At 35.8% G+C, this 19,067-nt stretch overlaps 1 protein-coding gene across 7 annotated transcripts in view; it reads right to left on the reverse strand.

Annotated features, from left to right (window-relative positions):
- Positions 1-2,328: 2,328 nt before the first annotated feature.
- CCDC85A (coiled-coil domain containing 85A) overlaps positions 2,329-19,067 on the reverse strand; it is a 197,122-nt gene continuing 180,383 nt past the window's right edge. For 2 of the 7 annotated variants that reach the window (XM_007189983.3, XM_057557871.1), the window contains one exon: positions 2,332-4,197. In XM_007189983.3, coding sequence (XP_007190045.2) covers positions 4,108-4,197 — 90 coding nt within the window. In that variant the 3' untranslated portion in view covers positions 2,332-4,107. Of the gene's footprint in view, positions 4,198-8,252; positions 8,352-11,810; positions 11,931-15,071; positions 15,207-19,067 lie in introns of all 7 variants that reach the window. The other 5 variants (XM_057557872.1, XM_057557873.1, XM_028168497.2 and 2 more) reach the window with 5 other exon arrangements.

The following is a 19,067-nucleotide window of genomic DNA, read 5'->3' on the forward strand; positions in this document are numbered from 1 at the left end:
ATGCAGGAGTCAAAACGTCTGGCTATTGTCAATTATCCCAGAATCTCCATGCAATGCGTGTATCAAACTCTTCCGTGTTTGAAACATCCTTGCAGCCATGCATCCTTTCTAAACAATACCCTCCATCATGTACTTTGAATTATGGATCCATTCTTCAACAAGATACTGTTTGTCTCCCTTCTTTCAAGAATTCATCATAATTGCTGTTCCATAGAGTACAGTACTTTTTATGTTCTACTGGAATTATGAGTTCATTAAGTATCTTTTCAATCATTTTTAGGGTTCAAGGCAAGAGGGGAAAGCTGCAGCAGGTACTCATTCTGCCATTTTGAATTGAAAGTATTATGCTTACAGTGACATGAAAAACAAATACAGAATTAAATGGTTGTAGAAATTGCTTTTCGAACATACTGTTCCTGTATGAGAATCAGACACGTCCTTTTTCTCCATTTCCAAAATCACAATATATGATTGGTAGTAACAAGGCCTGTGGTAGGCTGATGATATGTAAAGAATAGAGCTTGAAAGTACGAATGTGCAGCTAGAATCTGTGTGGTATAGAGTCCCTTCAGTGTTGTGGTTCCTTCCCCCAGCCTAATGGTATAATCTGCCACAGCTCACGGGTCTAGGCTCCTATGTCTTAAAGGATCGCCATTGTTTCTTGTGGACTGTCAAGATCATTGAACTTTGGAACTAGGAAGGCTACTAAGAACCTTACAGTAACTCAGCAAGATAGATGTTATCTCCACTCAGCACATCAGGACACTGAGGCTCAATGAGATTGTCTCAAATGCACAGAGCTAATTATAGTCACATGGTGAACTTGCCGCCCCAAAGGCAGCCTCACTAAGCCAAAGGCCTTTATTCAATGCTGCACGTAGTAAAGCATACTTTATATTGCTCCAGCTCAATATGCTGACACAAACTTCTATTGTGTCTATTCCCACCAAAAATCTCTTAATCATACCAAGTTGTACCATATGCTGTTTTGGTAATCCAAAGATGGTCAAATATTGGCAATCTCATATGGTTCAATCTGATATATTGTCCTTTAATTGTGTAATGAGATCGAGAAATTTTTCTTTTAGAGGTCAGTGTAGTTCCTCATAGAAGTGTCTTGAGCTTGTTGGGAATTTACTTTGATAAGCCAGCTTGAAGTAGGCAGATCCTTTCCAAGAATGAGTGACAAGATTTCTAATGGAGAATCAGTTTGCACTTGAGGTGAAGCCAAATGAGGCAACAGGATGCTTACATAGAGTGAAAACTCTGGAAATGAGTGGAAGGCACTAGGAGACTTAGCACTTCCTCAAGATGATGAAAATAGATGTTTGAGGCAAACTTATCTAGATCTCAAGGATAAAGGAAGCTTCTGCTGGTATCCAAGATACTACGGTTCTATGTATTTCTTGAACAGTCAGCATCCTGAGTGAGGAACCAAAGTGTGTTTACTCATATGGTAGTGGTAGGCATTCATTAAAAATTAACTGAACTGTCAAACAATCATCCCAATTAGACTGTCAGCATTTTGCTGGATGTCACATATGATCTAAATTTTCTGTAGTGCCTTGAGCATGTGCTAGAAACTTACAAAGCATTAATTTAAGAAGCTTGGATTCTGGTAGACTGACAATCAGCTTCAAGGATGGTAAAGATCATCTACTAAGATATGTAAATTAACCTTTGTTCCAGGGAAAATGAAATCATAAACTAATAAACTGGTCATGTAACAGAAGGGTGCCACTCACTCTTATTGATAAACAAACAAACATATTGGGCAGTAGCAAGATTCAGGCCCTGGGCTGTCCATCTACTATGTCATTTAAAGTACAGACTAATGCTAAGTGTAGGAAGCCTTGTTCCACAGTTGTGTGAATGATTTCCAAGTTCTCTATCTGACCGTGTGTGTGTGTTCTCTAATTTACGTCTTGGTCATATGTGTGTATTATCTTTCCTCAATAATGTATAAGCTTCTTAAATACAGATGCAGAGTTTTCCATTTCTTTAATATTTTCTCTCTGGTATATTTCCTTGTGATTACTAATATTTTAATAATAATTAGAAGAACAAGGGAAAGAGTTTATAATTAATTTTTAAATATTCTTAAATATTCTAAATTTTTAACTACATTATACTAGAAAATAATGAATTGAGGAATCTCAATATTAAATCCCTGATTAAGAGCATATTTAAACATGCCTTTGTCTTATATTTAAGATAATGAATCATCTGTATTACTATCAATCATTACTGTCATCATACAGGGGTAATATGATATTTAGTGACTATTAGAAATCTCAATTTAGGAAAAACATTTTGAAGAAAAAAACCACTGCGATTAAATAATTTATTATCATTGCTAAGATGAACACATATACTTGATACTCAATTTTATGCAGAACTTTAAAAAAATAGTTTTAATACAGTATCAAAATCTACACAAGTATTTTGTCAAAAGACCAGTGTTCCTTGTATTAGCTTCTGCAGGCACAGAAACTTGTTTTAAATGTCTTCAGAGTGTAGGAATACAACAATTTAAAGATGAAAGCTTTTCAAGAGAAGGTGTAAATATAGCAATTTTCTTTTATAGAGTAATAATATTCTTAAAATATATAACATTTTAAAAGAAAAGCTTAAATGATAACCCAATTACAATAATTAGAGAGAGAAAATTCTATAGCAAATTAATTCATAAATATTTTCTGAGACCAGAGGGCTGCTTTTTCATCACAGTAACATTCAAAAAAGTGTAACAATTCCTTCACCAATGACAATTAATACATGTCTAATGAGCCTGTTTAAAAACAAGAGCAACAACAGAATATCTGCTATGAATCAAATCTGAGTAATTTAGAAGAAATCTGGGAATTGTTGCATTCCTACTTTTATAATCTTAAACTACAATATAAACTTAGCATTCGGTCACAGGCCTCTTGCACATTCATACAAGAAACTATCGTTGCATTTGGATAAACACAAAATACCTATCATAGCATTTCCAATACACACAGTCTGTTATATATATATATATATACACACACACACACACACACACACACACACACATATATATATATATATATATATATATACACCAAAAATAAGGAAAACTAAGCAAAGCTAGCACACCTCCTTTTCAAACCTCAAGCAATCTGAACAAGAGCTTTTAGCTTCAATAATGAAGGACATGCGTCAGTTTCATAAAATGTTACATAGCTGTTGTAGGCTAAGAAAGCTTTTTTCATAAATGCAGTGCAATATTTTAAAGTTTACAGAAAGTTTATTAAGTATAACAGCATGTCTAGAAACTAAATTGTAGAAATTGACATCTCACAGCTGGAAACACTTAGAAAAATTGTTTGCTTGTTAATTGAAACTGTTAATATTAACATTAATGAATACACTGAAGATGGAGGTTGATATGTTCCCAAGATGTGTCTTCATGAACAATACATTAAGATGAAAAGAAAAGATATATTTACTTTGATCAATTGAAATAAATGGTACTCGCTGATAAGCGCTTGACAAAGTCTTGCTACCCTCCTAGCTGATAAGGAAAATTTATGTGGTATTTTTAGCACCTCAAAAGTCAAAACAAAATCCCAGAAACCTAATCTTATCTTGCATTCAAATCAATTATGCATCAGGAACTAGTATTTTATTAACTAAAATATAATAGGTGACCAACTCTCCAACTTGGGAAGCTGGAAACCACCTCTTATCTGGAACAATATGGTAGAACACTCCCACCATTATATGCAATGATTCAATTCTATCAAAACCACAGAGGCTCTCTACTGGACTCTTCCAATCATGCAGGTTTCCCAATTATAATCTTCGATCTGTAGAGTCAAAAACTCTTAGTTCTAATGAAAATATTGGTACCAAAATGGTGATTTTCAAAGCTACCTTGTTTGAGATTGACTGTTATGAACATTGAAGTGAGAGACAAAATACAACTTCAGTTATACAACTAAAGGTTTTTTAGAGGGAAAATATGTGCAATGTACAATCACTCCATGTTATTCCATGAGTCCAGGTTTGTGGAAATCCACTCTTTTCTTCTGTCTCTCTTGCAGTGGTGATGTCATGTTTGAAAGAGAGTCCTTCTCACATGGGTCCTTTGTACTGGTTTCCAGACAAATGCTGCCTAATTCCAGGACACGAACCTGCAGCATCTCCAAGTTTCCTCCATACAACCTTAAGAAAAGAAGAAAAAAAAAGTAAGCATCTTAATTGTTCTCTTCCGCAAAGACATGTGTATGGTTTTTTTTTTTTTCTTTTTTTAAGCGGGAATCTATGAGAGGGACAAAAAGGAATATAAGACAAGAGACAAAATATTCACGTATTTTGTCAAACACAAACACAAAATGAAATGTGATGCAAGTTTCTAAATCACAAGAACTGCTCAACAGATGGGACTACTACACTTTGTTAGCAACCAGGGTCAGAAGTAAAGAATGGCGTGCCAGCTTCCACTAGCTCTGAGAGTGGTCCTCAACTTAGCTGCACACTGGGAGTTACTCTCAAACAGGTATGGTCATCTATTTTTTTTTTTTTTTAAACTTTCAACATGATTCTAATATCTAGCCAGAATTAAGAACACATGAGCAAAATCATCCTGGTTCCTATATTATACATCTAAAATGAGGGATACCAAAATGTTAAATAGCTAAGAACAAACGCTCCTTCATTGTCCTTAGTGGTTTAAAGTCCTGAGGCGGTAGCCTTAAGGGTCAGTGGTAGATTTCCCCTGCGAAATGGGGGCCTCAGTTATCATAAATCTTAGCTACCCAACAGTATGGTATCTCGGATTACCACAACAGAAAGCATACAGATGCAGGGAAAAGATAAGAATAAATTCAAGAGTCCCTAAAATAGATACAATTACAGTATGCTAAAAATTGGGCCATTTTAAAGGGACAGTAGCAAAAGGTGAGATTAATAATAAGTAATTGTTACTGAATTCAACAACGACATGCCAATATATACTAACATTAATTAGGAGACACACACAGTAAGTCATAACCCTCTTAGAGTGTTTCACTATTAGGATTATGATCAGATTGATTAATTCCACAAAAATTTACATTGCTCTAACATGAATACAAACCCGTTGGCTCATTAATTATTCATAGATTGTATTTCTCTGTTTTCTCTTTTAAAAAGAGCAGATACTCCAGGGAAGCCAAGTACTATTCACAGTACTACATAAGAATATATAGGGCTCTGTCTACCTTCATTTCGAAGCCCATGTAGCTATTAGTCTCTCTGTTTTAGCAGGCACAACTATGTGGTGGAGATATCCTGTCATATTTGAAGGGAATTGTCGTTATGGTCCTTAACTATTTGGAAAGGAATGATACAGCAATGGATGGCTCAAATTGTACCCAAGGGAGTTAGGAGAGTGTCATTTCTCAGTACACTGACTGAAGAGGCACAAATTCTGAATCAGGAAGCCAAGGTGCTATGGACTTTGCCTTTCTAGCCCTTAAATGGTATACACAATTACATCTACCCAGAACGCTTTGATGTCTTGGTTAGCAGCAGAGGATAGAGTCAAATGATCAGGGACGTAAGGCAGTAGATGATTACAACTCAAAAGTGCAACCCCTCTTCAAGAATTCAAATGTAGAATGCAATGGGCCTTAACCCTGAAATTACTATGTGGTGAAAGGAAACTCAGAGAAGGCAGAACTCTGAAATAAGCCAAGGATACAGAATATTAAGGCGGACACAGAGTAGTGACTCATTAACTGAAAGCAGAACAGGTGGGTATCTGAGATGGTCGCTGAGATGACCAGTCAAGTATTTCAGCTGTTCTCAGGGAATTGACAAGAGCCAAACAGACAAACCTAAGATAAAACCGTTACTACAACAAGACAGATTTACTATTTCTTAGAGGGCAGTGTATGTTTGGGGTATAGCTTGGGAAGAGAATAAAAGCACTTGGTGCTGTGAAGAAGAGTCTTTCCATTGTATAGATGTTGACAACTTATCTCCAGAAAGAATACCAGAGACTGAGATAAAACAAGTTCTATCTGAGTCTTTTAACGGCTATCACATTATGAGAAAGCTTTACATTTCTGTGACGTTACTGTAAAAGCACATAGTTCCTCTAATAGGTTTCATAATCTTACGTAAGTTTTTTCTTAGAAACTACGAAACTGTCTCACAATCTGTATTTTTCTTTAATCTCCAATATTTGCTATGTGTTTTTGATATTGATATAATTTACCATGGTGACACAAATATTTTAAATCAACACTTTTTTCTCTTAGCTTTTAAATAGTTTCCAAATATAAGAGTGCTAATAATCAGATTTGAACTACATTTTTTTCTCAACTTTCAGTGATCAAAGACAAAAGCAGACAGTGAGAAAAGATGCCCTAGAAAACTTTTGAAGGTAAATGAAGAGGACAATGAAGGATTTTTGGAAATACAGGCGAACAAAAATCAATGCAAAACTAATCAAGATCCAATTCATTAGTGGGTCTCTTCTATGACTAAGAAATAACTTTTCTAATATCTAAAAATCTTTCCTCAAAAACAGTCCTGCTGTTTCTTTACAGAAATTCTGCCATTAAGCACAATGGAGATGGTCTCCTCTGCAAGCTATTGGGTTGGCCAAAAAGTTCGGTCTGGTTTTTCTGACAGATGTTACAGAAAAACCCAAACGAACTTTTTGGGCAGCCCAATACGTTGATTTTCATTCTTGAGGAAAGAAAATGGCAGTGCCTAGATTAACTACACTTGGGAAACTGGAAAGGGCTGGTCCTCAGAGAAAATCTGGGTATACATCTGACTCCACTGTTCATTAGAGAACAATTTGGGCAAGTAACTTAGTTTCAGAATCTTAGTTTCTTCAAATATAAAATGCAAGTATGGGGTTCTTACCTAGGAGCTCCTAGCCCAACTGCCCATGATCTGGGGTGAAACCCAGACCTCTGAATTATGAAGGAGCCTTGTATGACTCTTTGAGAACCACTGGAGGTATGACCTTCTATGGTCCCTTCTAGTTTTACAATTCCTAATGTCTGAACTTTAAAATTTATCTGAGGGAAATGTTCAAATTGAAAACCTTAAGGACAGGCAAAAAGCTACAGAAGATGAACAGTGATGCATTAAGGAAATTATGACATCTAGAACCAACGACCTTTTGAAAACAGACAAAAACAGATATGTAGGAAAGAAAAACAGCCACAACGCAAGCAAGCAGGAGCCTAGATGTGCTGGGGCAAGAGTGTTAAAATGCCTGTGGGACTTAATTTAACATTTACTGGATTCCAGGAACACCTTAGGGAGGTACATAAATGAGCTATCTGGTCGTAATAGCCTAAAGCTGAAGGGTATTTCTAAGCCATTTTGATACCCTAATGAACAAAGACTATAGGGATAAAAGTACAGTATAAAGCCAATTCAAATCAGTGCTTAAAATAATCGGCCATGAATTTTTGCTTTTAACAAAGGTCTTCCCCTATCATATTCTACTTAGCTTTTTAACAAGCTTCGCAAATTATATTCTTGATCAAATGATATATCCAAGCATACTACTAAAAAACTAAAATTCAGTTAATCAAATCCAAACTGAAATAATGATTACATAGGCTATGCATTGTGAAAATAGCATGTCTTTTTTTTTAAACTGTGTTTTTCTATGACTTCATAAGGTAGATTTCTGTGTGGCTAACTATCTCTTAAGTTCATATCTATCTACCTCTTACTATTTTGAGCTTGCATCAACCACTGAGAGGTAAAGATACTGCTTGGCATGACAGGAGCACACATATCATATGCATGAAGAACTAAGCAAATATTACCTATTAAGATGGTGATTTTTTTTTTCCCCAAGTATAGTTACAAAAAATCTGAAGAAGGTTGTTTTCTCTTTGTTTATCACAGGTTTTTAAACACAGGTTTTTAAACATAATTAAGGAAAATTATGAAATGGAAACTGATTTATTGTATCAAAACTAGTAACATTTTAGAAAATTTATTCAAAAACTTTCCCAATTCATTCTGGAACACAGAATTGGCTGATTCTCGCTTACCTGAATATTTTACAACATGATTACTGTGTTAATAAAACTGCAATAAAATTTACTAAAGCAAATCAAGGGAAGGTTGGTTTTACTTTCACATAAAAATATAAAGGCATTTGGCCAGCATTTTAAAAAGAAGGTATTCATGAAGCAATAACTAAGCTATGATGAGGCTTTCAACACAGAATACACAATAAAGCACATTAAACTTACATTGCACATTTCTCTGACTATAGCTTTTTCTGTCTCACTAAGGTCATGTTCATACTCTTTACCCTGCTGACGATCTATAGTTTCCTGAACATCCAAGACCTGGATTTGTTGAAAAAGAAAAGCAAATTTCACATGGAAAAAAAACTTGTTAGTTATGAATAAAAATCAATCATCAAGGAGCTCCACTTTGTAAAAACCTTTAGTTTTCTCCATGTCTGCATATCAGAGTGGATTAGCATATGGCAAAATCTTTTAAAAGAGATGATTGTTCTGAAAGCTATCTGAATCCTCCTTGATTTTCAAATGGCCATTAAGAGAAATCTATTGCATCACTAATAGTCAATTGAATTCATTAATGATTAGATGCATTTAGTTAATTTGGTCATTAAGATAAACGACTGTCAACCATTTGGAGACAGTCAATAATTCTTGCTCCATTGTAATAAAGACTGGCATGTAATTAATTAATTGCTCACCAGTCCAAATGATATGTAGACACGGCCTATAGAAAAAAATGACTAAAAAAGATAATAGTCACAGCTGAAACTGGTCAGAACCCAGGAATATGTAGCATAAGAACCTTTGTTAACATTAATACTAGTGACCTCACAGTTCCTGCCTGGACGTGTTTCCGGTGCCTAGGAAAGGACTGTGGACACAGCTCTTTGACAGAAGCAAAGAGAGGCAATGGCTCCCCAGTTGTGAAAATATTTGAGCAACACTAAATATTTTTCATTTTTTAATCTGGGAATGAGATGCTTTTAAACAATTTTAGGTTCTACTTCTCTAAATTATCACTAAATGGATTGAGAATACAATTCTGTTCAAAATGTCTTTAAAATTTTCATGTCAATACTTTCTGTAGTAAAAAAGAGGGCAAAACTTTGGCTTTGAGTGCTGTTTATTTTTCTCTACATCATCTTATAAATCAAATCATTGATGTAGCATAAAAAAAAAAATGCTTTTTCTAAAAGCTCCGGTAGAATCCACACTGAACTGTTAACACTGCTGAACTCCCTGGTTCTGTTGTTGTCAGGGTCAGTGCTGATAGCCACACCTAAAGGTGTCACCTGAGAATTTGCACCAATGAACAGGTGGACCAAAAGAAATAACTTAGGCCCGAAGTGGGACCTTCATGTCGAGTTCATGGATACTGAGACTACAACGATATTTACCCGAGTTCAAATCTATAATAAATAATCTCACAAACTACTTTCTCATTAACTCAAAACTTCTGGCCATTATTACTATGTAGGTACTACTTCTTTAAAGAAGGATATGACAGTGGTAAATGAAAGCCTCACCCTGGTACTCAACTCATATTAGAGTCAGTTCACATTTTTTTTATACTTCGAGGAAATCACTGACGATGCCCAGTGAATATTCATAGAAAACTTACTTACGGAACTCCTGGAACGAGCTCATTTGCCTACAGATTCGATTTATAATGTACCTCAGAGAAGTGTACTTAAATTCAGTTAATTTCTACTAAATGAAGTGAAGCTCCAGTTAATAGTTAGGAATTTTAAAGCAAGAAAAATGTGGTGTTATCACAAGTGGGCTAACTCCTCACACTGACTTACAACAATGCTTTCCTCACAGCTATGACCATGGAGTTTATTAAAGCCTAGACAGACGTTTTAAAAAACTTATCAGAACATGAGAAAAGGAGCCATTGTCCTGACTATTCCTTTCAGAACAGAACAATCTTATGGTATAAATCAGCTCTAGAGTGGTAGCTTTTAAAAACAAAACATGTTGAGTGGCTACATTTCTGTTTTTACACTGAGATGTTCTGAAGATGCGTTTCCCAGAGGCTATGTTTGCACATATTTCTGTTTCAACTCATGGACGCGAACGTATTCTATATTCAAGAGCTTCCAGTTACCCAATCAAGACGCTTCAGTTGCTTGGCATTACCCATCAGCCAAGTGAGGACACTTAACGTGTTCTGATTATAACATAGTACCTTCCTCTCGAGATAAAATTTTAGATGAAAATTAGAGAATGAATTCAGAGAAAATTGAATAGCTCTTCCTTGCCCTCCCCTTCCTTTTAGGCCATACTAACACAGCTGCATCGAGAAATTTGGGAATGATGGCAATGTGACCCACTGCACTGATCTGATTCCAACGGCACTTGCCACTGAATAAGGCAATAGGCTGAAACAGGTTTCAAACAGTTTGGAAAGCAGGGCAGCGTGTTGCCTTTGGAGTATGTGCAGATACTAATACTACAGGATTGAAGCCACTCCTGCATTTTCCCATTTCGAAAATGCTTTTCAGATCGCTAGTGCCTGATTTACACTAAAGTAACAGCTTCTTTAGCATGCTGTTCGTACTAAACAGTATCCAAATGCTGTCGCAGAGAGCAAGCCAGCTGATAAACCAGCAGCCCAGACACAGGGCAGTCCCCAACCAGTATGTGCCTGAGAGAAGCAAACTCACTTCATCTAAGTTACAGCAAAATATAACAAGGGAGCTAAACCGACTGCTAAAACAATCATCCTCAAGTCAAGTAAATATTCTGAAGTTCTCATCTACTTCTTTGCCTTTCTGCATGCCAAGGAAAGTGTGGTCCCCTTCACAAGAGTGCATCATCAGGCTGTTGATAAATCATTCTGAAACCAAAACAATTTTAGAAAAGTCGTTGAAACCCATGTGGCAAAAGCAGGACTGAAGCACTCTTACTTTATGGCTCAGAAAGGTTTGACCAAGGCTACATGTTAGGAATTATAGATAATTTGGAGGACAGTGTTTTATACTTTGGAACTGATGAAACTTCAAGGAACTGTCTCAGTTTTTAAGATGATTTTTATTGCCTGCCGTTTCTTCTCAGAGAGGTAAATATTTACACTGCTTATTATTAATTTTACTTATTGGAAAGCTCATTACTGGTAAAGAAAAATAAATGATAAATTTCAGCCAAATCTTTTTTTAAGTCATTGCTGAAGCTGAAGTATAAGCAAAAAATAAAATATCTTCATGAATAAGACCATATATCTATTTTCTAATACTCTATAAAGAAGCATTAAAGCATTAACTAGAGTTTGAAGATTTAATTTCTATTTAATGGTGAACAGAGTAGGTTTTTGTTTATTTGAAAACTTTCAGTAAGTTGCACAACGTACTTCAGTTGCAAAAAGAAAGAAAAATATGGTATCTTTCCTTATTTTGGCCAACTATTAACTTCCTATATTTGAAGACATCCATGCTACAAACATTGCACAGAAAATACCTGTAACAGTATTTTACACATATGGATATACATGCACATCAGACTTCAACTTCGATGCAGATAGATATGAATCACATTACTCAAAACAAAATGATAAAACTAAAGATTCAATTCAACCATAAGTATTCAAACCCACTATTAGTTTAAAAAAATTAAAATCGTACTTTAAAACTTAAGATTAAAAAAAAAAAAGTTACACCATAAGGGCTCAAAAAATAAAGTATCTATGGTTAAAACGAGACCGTGAGGATTACCAGACTATAGCGAACAAGCCACAACACAACTGAAGTACTGGATAAATGGCTGTATACAGTTGGTTACCTTAAGAGAGTGTACCACGGGTTCAGGCTGCTGAGAAGGTGTGGTATGTCCACTGAAGCTAGCTGGAGAGTTGGGGGAACTGTTATTCCCATCAGGCCCTGATGACAACCTAAAAGAACCCTTAGTAGAAAATCAACAACTTTGTTATTAAAACAAAGGTAGGTCGTTTATAACTGCAGAGATGTCATTCAGTATTCAATTTCACTGCCAAACAAGAATTAGCCATTTTGTTAATTTTTTCTAGCCTGTCCAAAGATGCTATCAACCTGTTAATTGGAAAACACTTGCTGCTTGACCAGCAAAAAAAAAAAAAAAGTAACCAAGAGCCATCTCTATGCATTTCCAGATGTCACTTCTGATTTACCGAAGAGAGCAGTGCCCCCTAAGGAATGCCCATTAAGAACATTTCAAGAATGATTTTTGAAACTTAAAGATACTCAAGAGTAGGGAATTTGTGAGTTACTCCACAGCTGAGTTAAACATGCTCACTCAGCAAGACAAATGCCATATTCCATATGTCTCAGAAAATGCAGATACATCACCATTTCTCAAATGCATATTGCTGCATTTGAGAAATGGTGTCCCTTATAAAACCCTTCTTTGAGGGAAAGACCTATGGTGGAACATTTCCCAAAGAGATTTAACCATAGTCAACAGTTTCTTCAAGAATTCTCTCATTTTATGAACTTTTAAAAACTGAAAAACAAAACAGATCACAAATTACATATTTGTAGATAAGTGACTCTTCAGCTGAACTGCTGGGAAGTCAGAACCTGGGCATTATTAATTTGACCTGACAGTCACCCCATACAGGAACTGGGAAAAAGTAAAAAACGTCACTTTTTCTAGGGGTTCCTTGGGAAAAAGACTAATGGATCAGGAAAGAAAAAGAACAGCAGTGATCTATCCTCCTAACAAAAACAGTCCAATGGGAATTGCCCAAACCTGTTTTTAGGGCCTGAGAAATTTTAATTTCTGCCCATCAACAAATCTACAGATTTTTTTCATACTTCATAGATTAATAACTGTTCCCTTTAACTTGATCCTATGAATCTAACCCCCCGAGAAGGAGCCACGGAAGGTGCATCATGTGTGAAATCATGAAAGGAAGAAACAACAGTGATCTGGGACGTTAATTTTCCAGCACCTACAGGAGAGCTTCTATGTTGTGCATTTTGGGGACGGGAGGGAGAAGCTGAGCACAGGTTATAGGTATGGGTTTTACACAAACAACACTATTTGTAGAGAAATTAACTCTTCCCGTTGACTTTTACAAAGGTGATTATTTATATGCAACTTGGAAAATCTCTCTTCCCTTGTCACTGTCCTTTCTTCCTATGTCCTTGAAGGCTATCCTTGCGACCTCACAAGCCAACTAAGGCCATGTTCTTTTCCTAATGCAATCAGGTCAGGTCCTGCCCCCGCCCTCACTAGCCAACAGGGAGAGGAAGGCATGGAATCTGACATTTAGGTGACCTCTCCAGCTTCTGTCTGCCGTTGCAACTAATGATGAAATTAACAGCAGGTGATGAACAGAACATACAATTATTATAGCCCCAACCCCCCTCTGGGAAAAAATGTTTATAATATTTGTTTTGCTGTATTTGTAATTCAGATCGAATCAGACATAATAGCACCCAAAACAAATAATTGAAAGGAAACTATTTGAAGTTTAAAGATGGTTAATAATAGGCACACACTCCCCCCACCAAATGTGGGCATCCTCTTCCTTTGTAGAGATCAAATATTTCCAAAGCGAAGGAGTTATAAAGGAAGCTCTTCTTCCCTGAAAAGCTCTGATCCTCTACTAGTCTCTTTCCTTACTGGTATCACCCTTATGAACTCTTTGCAAAAGGCTTCTGAGGTTATACAGAGTTCACATCAACCCTCTCATTTAGACTCCACCACTGCAGTGCTGTTTCCTCTGAGTGGTAATCTAACTTGGCAGGCAACAATCCTTCCCCGCTCTGGGATACACTCCCTTCCAGTTCTTCCTTTCAAATCCTTTTCTGCCCAGCCCTTCTGTTTCAAAGGTTCCCTTCCCAGACCTGGCAAAATGGTAGGCACGTCAAATTCTAGCTTGCTATTCCTTGGGCACGGGACCTCTATCTTTCAGGGTATTTTGGTTTAAGAGAATTTCTGAAATCAGTGATAAGTAGCTTCCCTAAACCAAATCCTCTGGGCAATTAAGCATTGTTTAAACTTAAGGAGAGTCCTATTTAGAAAAACATACTCTTTTATTAAAGAAGTTTCATCATCATCATCATCATCATGAAGGCTACAATGGGAACTACCCAGTGGAGAAAAACTTATCATTCAGGGATTAAAGTTCTACTTCAAACTTGCTTTGCGAGCCATGGACTGGTAATTACTAGAAAGGTCAAGGTTTATATTGTATGTAGTTTTTGTGAAGCCGCAAAGGTTACTGAATGCTGGTTAAGTTGTACACTAACAGGTGCTAAAGAGTTTTCTAGATTATAACAGAAACAAGCACCTCATTCTATCACATCTTATTTAGTTACTGTGAAATAAAAGGTTAGATTTCTATGTGCTTATTAGTAGAATCAGACCAATACCTGGAGTTTTCTCTGGGCTCCATCAATACATATTCTCCATCGAATAATACATTTTTCACTGAAGTATTTTTTAAAATATGCTACTGGGTGAAATACTAGCACAACAAATAATTTTAAACAGTCCCTTGGAGTTTATTTCAATAAGATTTAGCCTGTTTATTTAAATTGTATCTTGGCTGGCTCAGGAGACAGGGAATTTAAAAAGAAAAAAATCTTACTAAAATTGGAAATGTGACTCCCAGCTTCGGGGTTGCTTATTTTCAGGCTACACATGATCACACAGTGCATGCACCACCTCTTGGGTCAGCAGTCAATTTGAAAGGGCAAGGAATAATTTTCTGGGCTGGTCGTGAGACATCTGATGGTGTCTAACAATTCATTTCCATGGCCACTGACCTTTAAACTCCTTTTCAAAAAAGGTGCAGGTACTTTCCTCCTCCTCCAGTGTTTGGGGTTATTCAACTTTCACCCCCAGGTTCAGGGGAAAAAAAAAAACACTGAAGGCGACCATTTAGGAGGTGAAATAGACTCTACTCCCGCCTTCCCTCCCCTGATTTGGACACACAGTGACTTTCTTTCATGTGTACAGACTTATTCTCTCCCCCCCAAGTACGACTTTTCCTCTAGCAACAGAAGCCATCTGGTTATGCACAAGCAAATCAGCAGCTGACTCATCTTCACTCACCGGGAGAGTGGGCAGGCATCGTCCTATTCCTCGGCACCCTTGCCACCACTGCAAGACCCGCCGGGCTCTGGGCCCCCAGCCTTTCTCCATATTTGAGCTGTTTCTAGTTGGAGGTTGCCTTCTATTCTGGGTGGCCTTATATTTGGAACAATATAGTACAATCACTCAGAAAAATACTGTTTCCCAAGTCTCAAGAAAGCAGATAGAACAAGAAGCTTAATGAAATGAACCACAATGACCACAATGGCAAGCTGTAACATGCACCTCTAACTAGGGAAAAAATTAAAATAAAAAGTCACTGAAGTCCTGTATATGAGAGCTAATACTGATTTTTTTATTTTTACAAGTTTTGGGCAAAGGTATAACTAATTCTCAAGCTATCAAAAAGAGACAGATGATAATGCCAAAATTCCAGATAAAAAAAAAAAAAAGGAAGCTATTTATACACCTTAATTTTGTTGGTTTTATTTGTGAGAAACAGAATTAACATAAATCTTACAAGTATTTAAAACTGCAACTTAGACATTATTTAAATGCAGTTGGGAGCACTCTGACCTTATGTTAAGAAACACAAGTTGGGTAGATATATTCAACACTCAGAAAAACTGACACTGCATCAAATTCTCAGCAAAATTTCTGCACACTGAAGAGTATATAATGAACCAAGAGATCACCATTGCATTAAAATAACTTTTAAATGGGACATATACACAATTATCAACATTTCTATTAATTGGTTAATTCCCAAATTTCTGTACTGTTTGGAACTAGAGACATCACAACTGACATAAAAAGAAAATACAAAATTTTTTTTTCCCTGAATTTCAGGTTTTTTCCATGACCAAACTGTAATTTTATTAAAATGATCAGAAGCAAAATGAACTAATTTGAACATAATTTCTTTTCCCTGCCAACTTTCACTAAGACCTGTATCTAAGAATGCTATATCCTAAGGAATTAAGAAACAATTTTTAAAATATAGAAAATTCGCAAATACAGTCCAAAAATTCCAGTGTCCAAATGTTTAAGTTAATTTTAGGAGATAGATTAATGAGAACTAAAAAATTATATTCTCATTTTCAATTATCCTAGAAGTATGTGCTTTACTGTGAATAGCACTGGTCTAATTTTGACTTTTCTCTAACTTTTGGAGGCTGAACCATAAAGGCAATGTACCATCGTCTTAAGCGAAGTAAAAAAGGGGAGCAATCTTGACCAGCAGTTGGTACTCACAAAACTTTTTCCTGACTCTACAAAATCAATACCAGTTACCTATTAAATAAGTAAGTCACACATATTCCTCACATATAACAGAGAAAATTATATATTTACACTTGGACCATAATGATCATTTCATCAAAGCAACACTGATTTAAGCTTTGCTCTTTTAGTAATCATTTCATATGTCAGTGTCTAATTTATTTCCATCATCAAAAGAGTTATATCCAATAATTTATAATATGGTTGATGGCTTAAAATTCACCTCCCATCCCAATCTGCATAGTTCTGTTTCTGAGATGATCATTAACAACTAATGCAGATTTTTTACAAGTGAGTTCTATCTTCTAAATTTGGTTCTCTCCAAGTCTTACGCATCTCTCAGATCTCATGTTTTTTGGATTCAACAACCAAGTAAAACATAAAAACTTCTTTCATTCTTCCTTAGTGTGTAGCGAGATTAAATCCCAGTGCCTCTCCACTGTAGCAAAGCTTATTATCATAACCATGAAATCTAAGGTAACATCTATAACCATTTAGAGCCCTGCTGAAAAGAGCAGTCATTTATTTTCCCACTTTCAGAAAGCTGATACAACATGCAATAGCTACGCCTTTCAGTATCTTGTAACAGGTTCTTTTTAAACATATTAAATATAGATTATACAGTATTATTAATCTCATAAGAGGGGGTGATATATGGGCCAGATTTTTTATGGAAGAATAAACTACTTGATGATATCATTTTAAAGGAATAGGTCCTCTTTTAGAATCAGGATTATTGACTTTCTACTCACGTCAGCAATTTTCTTGTTTTAATTCAGGTCAAGGAAAAATGTGTCCAGACCAGCCATCATTTTTGACCTTCGAGTAAAATATATCTGAATAATACTTATATACTAATGAAGGCTTAGCTCTCTGCTAGCTCTACCATTGTCAATCATGACATTTTTTGAAGACAGCTTCATAAAACATAAGCCTTCAATAACTCAGTGGTTGGAGTTATTTCTGGCAACTTCAGAGCCTGAAGTGGGGAAACCCAGATTCCAGCCATCAATTGGGAGAACAGTTCCCAACAACCTTAAGAAAGTCACTTCCTATTTTCTGAGGAATTCTATTTTGCTTTGTTTTCTGGAGTTTTCCAAAAATCCAGAATCATTTAAAAAAAAAAAAAGAAGCATGTGTGAATGACCCTACTACTCCAGTAGAAATCTGTGTACTCATCAGCTACTTTATATACAGTTAGTTAGAGTAATCTGCAAATTATCTAGTACTCTGCAAATTATTTTACTTTGCTATATAGCAAAGTAATGCTCTGCATCAAGACTGTGTGGGAGGTGACTTACAGATCACTTACTGTGTGCTAAGTACTCATTATAGAAATCACAAATTCTAATACTCTAAGCAAACACCATAGATAAGGAAATAAAAGCACACCTCAACATAACATAGGCCATATATGATAAGCCCACAGCTAACATCATACCCAATGGTTGAAAGCTAAAAGCGCTTCCCCTAAGCCGAGAAACAAGACAAGGATGTCCTCTCTTGCCAGTTTTATTCAACATGGTATTGGAAGTCCCAGTCATAGCAATCAGACAAGAAATAAAAGGAATACAAGTTGGAAAGGAAGAAGTAAAAGTGTCACTGTTTGCAGATGACATGATACATACAAAGAAAATCCTAAACACACCACCAAAAAACTACTAAAGCTCATCAGTAAATTCAGGAGAGTTGCAGGATACAAGATTAATACACAGAAATCTGTTGCTTTTCTATACACTGATAACTATCAGAAAGAAAAAGCAAGAAAACAATCCCATTTAAAATTGCATCAAAAAGAATAAAATACCCAGGAATAAACTTAACCAAGGAGGTGAAAGACCTATGCTCTGAGAGTATAAAACTCTGATGAAGGAAACTGAAGATGATACAAATAAACGGAGAGATATCCTGTGTTCATGGACTGGAAAAAATAATACTGTTAAAATGTCCACGCTACCCAAAGCAATCTACAGTCAATGCAGTCCCTATCAAAATACCTGTGACATTTTTCACAGAACTAGAACAAATAACCCTAAAATTTATATGGAATCACAAATGACCCCGAATAGCCAAAGCAATCTTGACAAAACAGAACAAAGCTGGAGGTATCATGCTCCTTGAATTCAGACTATACTACAAAGCCACGATAATCAAAACAGTATGGTACGGGCACAAAAAAAGACACATAGATCAATGGAACAGTACAGAGAGCCCAGAAGTAAACCCATGCACTTACGGTCAATCAAGCTATGACAAAGGAGTTAACAGTACACAATGGGAAAAAGACAGTCTCTTCAATAAGTGGTGCTGGGAAAACTGAACAGCTACATGTGAAATAATCAAATTAGAACATTCCTTCACACCATATACAAAAATAAACTCAAAATGGATTGAAAGCCTAAATGTAAGCCCCAAAACCATAAAACTAGATGAAAACATAGGCAGAACACTCTTTGACATGAATTGTAGCAATACTTTTTTGGATCTGTCTCCTAAGGCAAAGGAAACAAAAGCAAACAAACAAATGTGACCTAATAAACTTAAAAGCTTTTGCACAACAAAGGAAACCACTGACAAAAACGAAAAGACAAAGTACTTAATGGGAGAAAATACTTGCAAATGATATGACCAATAAGGGGTTAATATTCAAAATATATAAAACAGCTCATAAAACTCAATATAAAAAAAAAACCTGATTAAAAAATAGAACACCTGAATAGATATTTTTCCAAAGAA

Source organism: Balaenoptera acutorostrata, chromosome 12 (genome assembly GCF_949987535.1).
Source record: "Balaenoptera acutorostrata chromosome 12, mBalAcu1.1, whole genome shotgun sequence".
NCBI classification, from domain to species: Eukaryota; Metazoa; Chordata; class Mammalia; order Artiodactyla; family Balaenopteridae; genus Balaenoptera; species Balaenoptera acutorostrata.